At 36.8% G+C, this 9,866-nt stretch overlaps 1 protein-coding gene across 4 annotated transcripts in view; it reads right to left on the reverse strand.

The window, feature by feature from the left end:
- TLE1 (TLE family member 1, transcriptional corepressor) overlaps nt 1-9,866 on the reverse strand; it is a 76,122-nt gene that overhangs the window by 45,384 nt on the left and 20,872 nt on the right. For 2 of the 4 annotated variants that reach the window (XM_027880191.1, XM_027880173.1), the window contains exons 5-6: nt 9,219-9,281; nt 8,205-8,309 (exon numbers count right to left, since the gene is read on the reverse strand). The exons of 1 other annotated variant lie outside the window; for it this stretch is intronic. In XM_027880191.1, coding sequence (XP_027735992.1) covers nt 8,205-8,309; nt 9,219-9,281 — 168 coding nt within the window. The remainder of the gene's footprint in view (nt 1-8,204; nt 8,310-9,218; nt 9,282-9,866) is intronic. One more of the 4 variants, XM_027880182.1, reaches the window with a different exon arrangement.

Raw genomic sequence — 9,866 nt, forward strand, 5'->3', positions numbered from 1 at the left:
AGGCAATCCATCTACGTCCTGAGGACCTCGCTGCCACCGTCCAAGCGTGCTTGGCCCCGGCAGATGAACCTCAGGATTAAAGGGTGGGCTCAGTTCCGCGCACACTGTGTCTCACCTAAAAAATCCAATGCGCAGGCTGGAAGGTGTAAAGACCTTCCCCGGTTCTTCGTTCGCGAAGAGACTGGCCATAGAGATTGTTTATATTTTTATGTAAAAATATAAAAGATCTAAAAGATCTTCCACATGTTTGTATATATAGTTATTCTTCTAAAAATACGTATTGCAGGGACACCGTTCCTGTCTCAAAAATTTTACAGAAAAAAAAAAAAATTAAATGAGTCAGAAGGCCAGGTTTTTCAGGGTTCTTGTACTAATCATGTAATTCAGGTTTTTTCTTTTTTACCTTAGACTAAATTATGTTGGAGGGTTTCCTTTCCTTATGTTAAATTCTGAAGAAATATGGAATGAACAGCAAAACTGAAGGGAACCAGAGGAAAAAGACTGCAACAATGGAGGAGCCAGAGAAGTCTTTATACAGGACAGTTGCCATAGGACAGAAGGGGTAGTGAGTCACTACAGAAAAAATTATCCTTGTTCAGGAAAACATGGCTTCACCAAAGGACTTCTCAGACTCTAAACAAAAGTTACAAATTCTAAACCACCATCTACAAATCACAGAAGTTAACTTTAAATTCTCTTGGTCCTGACAGGACAAGGGCTGGTTATCTGAAACCACTCACATTCCTCTGATCACTGTCAATGTAAGTTAGTTCAAGAAGAAAGCTTTTCTTTAATTTTAAAAAAGTACATATTGCTTTCTCTGAACAGTCAGATGCAAGCTTTAAGTCTCTAGTGTGAAGCTGTCAACAAGCATTGCTTCTGGTCTGGAGAAACTGCCAGCACACTTCTTTTCTGTGCCACTATAAATTCCTGCTACTACTCACCTTCTAACCTCAAATCTATCTATTTGCCTTTTTAGCTACTATTAGCATACCACCACCATCCAACAACACTTCAAAAGCATGCTCCTGATGCACAGCATCCAGAAAAAACTAGTTCAAGCATGCACCAGTTTGCAAATGGCTTACAAATATTAGTCTAGAAGGTTTTATTAACTGACATATGATTATCTTTAAAAGTATCTATTTTCCTTTCAGGCTCTTTTAGTCTCCAGAAATTTAACTCCTGCTGAACTTGCAAACAGTAATGGCTTAAATAGCAAGGTTTTTTGGTAAATTAAAATCCAGAAGTTAAATACAAGATTGAAATTATAGTCATCATCCTTTTGTCCATGCCACTACTAACTACAAAAACATCTCAGAATCAAAAATTGAAAAATATCACAGTCATAAGAAAAGCATTACTCCAATTTTTATGTAATTCTCCAAGCCACAGGCCAGATCCTTGTAAGTTTCCTCTAAATTCCATAACAACTTCAACATGTCAAACAATGATCACTTCCAAACATGCATTTGAGCGATTCACTTTTGCTAATTTTTGTGTTTACTTCCTCAATACTACTGCTTGTCAATATTTGATTTGAAGACCTACGTAGCCAGTACCTTTATAAACACTGAATATTCTCAGGCAATTAAGTATTATACAAGACAGCAATCTTGGTAATTCAGCAAGTACTTTGAAAAATTAAAAAATAATATGGTTATTAGATAACAGGAATTCTGTAACTGATACAAACTCTTAAGCATTTTGAAGAATTACCACCAAATGCTGTAAAAACTGTCTCTTTGCCCTGTCCTTAATGTTTTCTAAAGTTATCCCAAATGCCTACAGTAGCCTCACTCTGTGCAAGAATAAGGAAAGCAAGCTATTCTAGTCCTCCTACACATTGCCTATGTTTTGTCTTGCTCTTCCCCTGTGAAAAGCATAGCAGTTTTGTTTGTATGATGCTGTTTTCTTGCACATTTCCAATGTTTATTACTTTTAACACTTGTGTTCCCCTCTATGTTCCTCCAGTCCCTCTGCACCTTCCTACTTCCATTGACTCATTCTTTGTCCCTCTCACCCATTTAGAGGTTATTTTGCCTGTGAAGCCCACATCACTCCCATCTGCACAGTGGCCATTAGTTCACTGCAGTGTATCAGTGTTCGCTTCTCAAAATCTGTATGGTTCATTCTTTGCACCTCTCTCCTACTGCAAAGTAGGCCAACTTAGAACCCGACATCATTCAACATATAAACTCCCAACAACTTTCTCGACTCCTACTCACACTGGGATGGGACAATTCCACGAACATAAACACACTTCATCCTTATTCAACTAACTTCTTTGCATTTGATTTCTCCTCATATGCAGTCCAAGCTGAATTTCTCTTCTGTGTGGGCCAACCAACTCACTCTTCCTGTCCAGCTCCTTCCTCCTCCAAACCTGCTGTATTTCACATTACTTTCAAGACAAGAACAGAAAGTCACATCATATTTTTATCTCAGCCTACTGACTCTTCACCTGCTACAATTCCCCCACTTATCTTACTTGAAATATGAACACAAAGCAGACATTTGTAGGAGAGAATAAATTACATTCTCTTCAGTGTGTCTCCTTTTACTTATTTAATAACTTAGGTTTTGTGAATATTATCTACTTTATCTGTATCTTCAAACATGGAAGGCTATTCTGCCTGAACATACTTTAATCAAGAGAGGTGGATTGAATCACTTTCTACAAGAAGTAATCCTTTCCTCTAGGATTAAATCAGTTACCCTCTGTGTCAATTACATATACAAATATACACAGACACTCTGCTCCAACCACATTCAAAAGGAAACCCATCCCTAACACCTTTTTCATCTTCAGTAGCCCTTCCACATTGTCTGTATTAAAGCTCACTGAACATATCTGCTGCAAATTCTTGCCTTGAACTGTACTATTCCAGCATTTTGAGCCTACTTTAGTCCCTTTCATTCCACCAGAACTATTCTTTCTAAATCAGTCTAACATAATAATTCGGAGCCAAGTTTACAAAATTAATCAATCTCCCCAGCTTCTATCTACCTAACTCTTCCTGAAACCACACGATCCATTGCATGTCTTTTTTTTTGTTCACTATTACTACATACACAGTTTTCTAATTTTATCACTCCTTCTGCATCTCTGTCCTGCTGCAAAACAGACCAGCTCAGAGCTCTACACCATTCAGCATGTACATGCCACATCCCCAACACCTGTTCAGTAGAAAGTAATCTAGGAAGCGGTAGCAGCTCACAGTTGGTACCTCACCTGCTATCTCTTCAGAAACTACCTTCTTTCTGCATTCACAGTAGCAGCTGCATATCTTCATATTTAAGCTCTAGCTAACCATATTTCTGTCCAGTCATCATTCTTTCACTCCTTTCCTGAAAGCTGTTAAGCTTCACAAAATTGTAACCATATACTTGGTTTCACCTTTGACTTGCAGCTTAGATACTAGATCTAGATGAGAGAGCCAACTAAAAATCTTTTGTTTTTCTTTTTGGACAAGTTTCCTTTTCTATCCACCCCACAGGAAACCTTGCAAGACAAGGGAGGTCTTGCATGCAATTCAACTCTGTTTAACTTTTGGATGTGATTTTGCCCTCTCCAGAATGACTGAGAACACCTTCTTCTGCAGACTACTGCCTCATTTAGATACTACCCTCCTCTATATTACTGCTCCAAGGTTTTCTGTTTCCCCATCAGTCTCTAGTGCATGGGGTGGAGGGTGGGGGCTGGTGGTGTGTGTGTCAAGTGGAAAACAAGTTTGGTTAACACTATTTGTTTATTCACATTTTACACACCTCCTCTCAGATCTCTTTTGAGTAGGACAAGCTACCAATGCACATCAATAATGCTTTCTTATTTTTCCTCAATACCTAGTGGAACTAACAATAAAAATCTGACCATTTCTCAGGGACTGATATTTTGAGAATAGGGACTGTCATGCTGACAAATACTTTCCTCCGTTGCTTTAGCATGGAGCCTTTGTATTCTAAAAGCGGCTACCATGACAGAATCCTAGGATATAATTAAGATTTCTATGTGTTTTAAAATATGAAGGATAACCCAGGATGTTACCATGCAATAGAGCTCCTATTGCAAGAGTTTAGTAATTTAGACTGGCGGTTAGTTTATGTTAAAAGTGAGGAGAGTGTCTTGTGCTCACTAGATCTCATTTTGTTTAATTTAAAAGAACTAGGCAATTTCCCCTCCCTCAGCACATAATGCAGATCAAGGCTGACAAGGATCTAAAGTAATGCTACAGCTGCTTAGCTCTTCCCTTGCATTAAGTTCTGCATTCATTTCTGCTCTAGTCTGTATTTCTATTTTATAATGAAACATACAGCCTAGTTATTTATAGGCTTTCTAAGGATTAACTACACACTCATAAGAATAAACCCTCAAGAGGTTAACCTCATCCTCTTAAGCTTCACACACTACAATCCCAGAGATAGCTGGCAACCACAGCCAAGAGAGAAAAAATAATCCCACATCTTGCTAATCCTTTAGCCAATCACTCATGCAACAGTAGAGAGGCCTCTCAGAGGCCAACAACTCAATCTATCTCGGGAGCACTGTCAATAATCCAAAAGATACATATTTCACTGAATCATTAGCAACCCACCTCAAAAGGCAAAATAAGGCATACCTGGCTTCTCAGTGGTATGCTGAAATCATGTATCAAAAATGCAATGCAAAAGTAAGTTTCCAGTTTGCTGCTTGCATTTCTTATTCATATAGTTAGCATATTCCACCAATTAAACTAGTTTATTGAGCAGAAAGTAAATCTAGTAAATTTTGCATTCACACCTAGACATACCAATTCAACTGTCCCTTACAGTTAATAATATGAACTTTTGAGTACCTGAAAAGTACAAGAAAAAAAAGAACCACTCACAAAGGAACGAAAAAACCCTTTCAAGTTAAACCATAATAATCTACCTTATTATTTCAATACCATGATCTGTATTTTTCCTTAACCCTAGAAGACGACACTGCCCACCTGCAGCAATGCCAAGGATTTAGTTATGGGTGCACTTATTTTTTTAGTCTAAGGTTTCTGCTTTGCTTATTATCTATCTAATGAAATTGCTACTTCATTCTAATACAAATGTCTTTTTAAAAAATTGAAAAGGAGGTTGTTTAGCTACACTGCTACCCCATGGCTGAAAGTTAAACCCTTCAAGAACATGCAGGGTAAGTACAAGGTCAGTGAATGACTCTTAATAATCCAATATCATCCATGTTTTTTTCCTGAAGTAAAAATTTCTAATCAACACATAGGATTAGCACTGCTTGCAAGCCCACTGAGCCCAACCATTAAGCTTTTTTTTAAAGAGGTGTCAATTTATTCATTCTGCTTTGTATGTGCTTAACATACACCAATTCCAAAGCCTAGCTTTGGACTTCGAAGGCAAATTCTCTGAAAAATCTCAGTCCTGTGAGACTCTAAGTCTCTACCCTCACAATCTGTTCTCTAATAGGCCACCATCTTTTTAATTTGAAATAAAAAAAGTATAAAATAAAAATAGTTCAAAACCATTTTGCATTTCAAAACATTATTCCCAGTAATTAGTCTTTGTTCCCTTCCAAAATTCACACAGCAGAAACAGAATTGCTCTAACTCAAGTAAGCCAATTGCAAAACTCTTGAATTGTCTAGTGTCACGGAACAATGGCCTATATGAACAGAAAGGAAAGAGGAGGAAAAAAACCAAATCCTGGAAAAAATGCAGAATTTTATTTAGTCAAGGGAAACCATACAAGTGAACATGAGCTAGGAAAATTAAACTTTCCTTCTATCCTCAAAATTTATCATAAATAAGTATCCTCAGTAGCATGAACCAGAGGCTACTTGATTGCATCCTCTACCATTACAAATTGGTCCAGCCTATTTGCATTCTAAAAACACGTTTCATGACCTTTCATGCTCATAATAGGTATCTAAACTGTTAAATTACTGTATCTTTTCTTATCTTGAAAGGCCTTAGCAGCATGGCCCTTCCACAGTTCTTTACACTAAGTTGGGTCCCTGAACAATACTGACAGCTGCTATCAAACTGTGCTGTGCTCAGCCTCAGTGCAGCTGCTGCTTGTAGGAACAGACAAGCCTCTGATGTGTCCTCCACTCTGGGGAAAGGGCTTGACACCCTTAGTGCTCAGTGAGGGGGAGCAAAGGTCCACTGAATTGTCAACCTGATTTTACGCTATTCAGATTTTCCAGGACACACACCATCCCTTTCAAACAAACCCAAGCATATGTCAGAGCATGAAACTTATTGTGCAGCACGAGATAACTATTGATTAATAAGACCACAAAAGATGACTGGGATGTACCTCTAATTTCAGCATTATGTATATGCATGCATCTACATGGTGTAACAAACTTTGTGCCCAGTGTATTAATTTCCTCATTCACAGTTTTGGATTTGTATCGCATCATTCGGAATTCTTTCAAAAGACAGGGGGAAGTATCTCTTTAGGTGAAATATTAGACAATTAAAAACCAAAAAAGGTGGAGGCTTCTATTCCAAAGAACATCCGTCCACTCTCAAAAAAAAAAATTAATTGCATGTGATATTTGTAGATCCTATGGCTTTTAAAAGACTATGTTGTGCAGACATAAAAAGAAGCACATGACAAGCCTGAGAGAGCAAAATTTGGTTTGTGTAAGTAGCACTATCCCAAGTAGAGCAAGAATGTTTTTGTATATATTTTAATACATATTTTCTTTTGCTGCATAAACTCTTCTTTAGAACTAGTTCATTAAAAGGGACTTCCATTCTATTTGCATCCTAATTAAGTAATTCGTTTTTAAAAATACAAGAAAGTATAGTTCAATCTTTGTTAATCAAATACTACAAGTGTACATGTGCAGTATTTCAAAGATCAAATCAGGTATTCATAAAGTAATTCATTACACAAGCAAAGCATTGAGGAGAGTCTGACAAATACAGATGTAATTGTGTTGGGTTTCTAAGATGTGATTAGCAAATCAACTAAGTAACAGTCAAAATTTGATAGGAAGGAAAAACAGCACAGATTTGAAGGGGGGGTATGTTTATGCAAAGCTAATCTGTCAAGTGTAATAAAGCAGCTTGAATAAAATTTAAGCTGAAAATCCACTGAAGCTCCCTATTTCAGGGAGGAAAAGCTATTAAAAGGAAATGAAGGTCACCCTCCCAGTTTATTTCACCTAATTGACTGCCAATAGCTTACCACAGGCAAACCGACTGCAGATCTGCAATTGAGAAACTGATGAAAGGAGAGTTTTCAAGCTGAGGCTCATTCTTTTAATCCTCCTTCACTCCTATTTTTTTTTTTTTCATCTCCAGTTGGGATGTAATTTTAAGCACAGATGGATTAACTGGTTCCATTGTCTGTAGACGTCACCGGACTATGGCACTGTTAATCCGTACAGCAGCATGTCTAATTATCATTACAAAGTGTCTGAGGGAACTATAAAGACCAGCAGGGCATCTTCTCACAAGCAATTAACATAAATTGATAAACGAGTAATTTGAATCCGCTCAAGGCAGATGAATTTTATGAATAAAATCAGAAAGGACAGGTTCTTGTTTCGGCTACTTCTTTTACTTAGTCTGGAAGGGCACAAAACATGAGAAATATTCTACGCTTAGTGGCAGGAGAAATGAACTCATACAGTGGAAGGAATGTATGATTCAAAAAGTTCATTAATACAAAGCAAATGACTTGTGATTGACAACCAGTCACAAGCAAGTAGTATTAACTTTTTTAACATATTTAAAAGCACATTCTTGGTGAAAGGCTATTAGAACACTGTGTCAGACAATTAATACTACTTCAAAAGCAAGTGAAGTTTCTATTCAGTAGCTTGCTAATTTAAAATTCATGAAAGATTCACAAGAGATGGGAAAAAAAGAAGAATGAATAGTTGTACAGGCTCCAAGAACTCAAGTGTCACAAAAAGCAAGAGGCAAAAGTAACTAGATCAACTGACATGTAAAACCTATAAATAAACAAGCAACTCTCCTAATAATTATATTTCTTGCATGGAAAGTTTTGTTATGCGCAGCATTGCTGAATAAAATGATGTTCTGACAAAGTAAACTATTGCCTTTACTCCTGCTAAAATCTGTGTGAAGCAGAAACACTTCAGCAACATTTGACATCAAAACAATGTTAAATATCAAGACTTTAAGTTTATTTTTAAAATAACAAAGCTGTAAGATATAAAAGCAAGTTATACACACTGTAGGAGGTAGACCTGGAAGGCCACGTACCCCGATGATGGCATTCAGTTCAGCCATGGTCACTTGTTTGGCACGTTCTACAGCTTGGGCCACTTGTTGCTGATGCTATTAAAAGAAGAAAGGGTATGGGGAGGAATTTTTGTTAAAGTATTGACCACACCAAATCAAGCCAGGATCACAAACACTTGAATAACCAGTTTGAATGCGGAAGCCCAGCCTACCTATAGCAAGACATCTTATGCAGGTAAAAAAGGTAACAGTGCCCTACTTATCACCTGTTCAGAGGGAAACGAGCCCTGAAGGCAGACAGTTTATCTCTTACCCCATGCCACTTCAATATTAATTTTCTGGCAAATGAATAATCATTTTAACTAAGCTGGCAGGACAATAATGTCAACTTCACACTAGTGTCAATTTTAACATTTATATACTCTGTGTCCACACACCAGAATTTCCCGAAATTTCAAACACGGAGAAGTGCTTCACTGAACTCAAGAGTAATTAATAAACATTCTCTATCAACTGTAGAGTTTGAAAATAACAAGCTTCAAAATGTAACAGCAGCTGCCCACAATATGCTAGAATCACAGTCATTCAGATCAGATTTAGGTTTATAACCTTAAGGTGCTTTGCACCTTAGCTAAGTACTCACCTTTACACTAAAGTTTGATACAAATTGTATAGAGAAGATAAGCTTGCTTATTTCACTAGACAAACATTTGACAACTGAATATCTAATAAGCAATCACCATGATCAGAAATGAAAGCATTTTCTTGTATTGGTACTATTTTACAGACTCCCATTCTCCTCAGGCAATGAATGAGGCTGAGCCATTCTCATCAATTTGAACACAGATTTAGTTAGACCAAATTAGCAGGGGGTTTGCACACTTCAGCTCTAACAGATGTTCCTTACACTCGTGTATTGTGCCGAAATTAACATCTTAAAACTAGCTAATTTGCAAACAGAAAAACAACATAATTGCACTTTAACAGCTGAACAGTTTTACTTACTTCCTGAGACAAAAATGGGATGACTTGTGCACAAATTGTGTTCAATCTCTTGGCGATTTCTGTCTACAGAGGAAAAGTATTTTGATTAAAAACTGTTTTAGAGATTTTGACATACATTAGCTGGTATGCAGGATTATATTAAGTTCAGATAGTGATAAAAGTAACAAAAAAAATACCCATTTTTCACTCTACTGCAAATGTAAATACTTAATATATAAGCCCAGATGAGAAAAGAGATTTAGTTAGCTACTCTAGGACATCTGCCATGTCTAAAGCACCTAATCTGTCTGTATACACATTTGGGCACAAATCTGGTCCTTGTATAAAGTTCATTAACAAGTAGAGCATTTTTGAAATCCATTAAGTCCCAATTAAAGCCTTTAGAAAGGTAAATTTATTATTACTTAAATTACGAAGCAGCATAACATGAAAGCGACAGGCGTGGAAGAAAAATACTTCTTTCACGATCAATTTTATCTGCCTATTCCAAGGTAAAATTATTTTCACTAACAGAAACACACCATCAGGAGCATAAAATAAATACCAAAACAGAACTAAGGAAGAATGGAGACAAAAAGTACAAACTTCAAAAATCCACACTGAAAGAGAATTGAAATATTGTAGACAATAATTTAAAAAAAACCAAAC

Source organism: Empidonax traillii, unplaced genomic scaffold (assembly GCF_003031625.1).
Source record: "Empidonax traillii isolate 1590-97213 ecotype Southwest subspecies unplaced genomic scaffold, ASM303162v1 scaffold6:size4315531, whole genome shotgun sequence".
Lineage (NCBI taxonomy): Eukaryota > Metazoa > Chordata > Aves > Passeriformes > Tyrannidae > Empidonax > Empidonax traillii.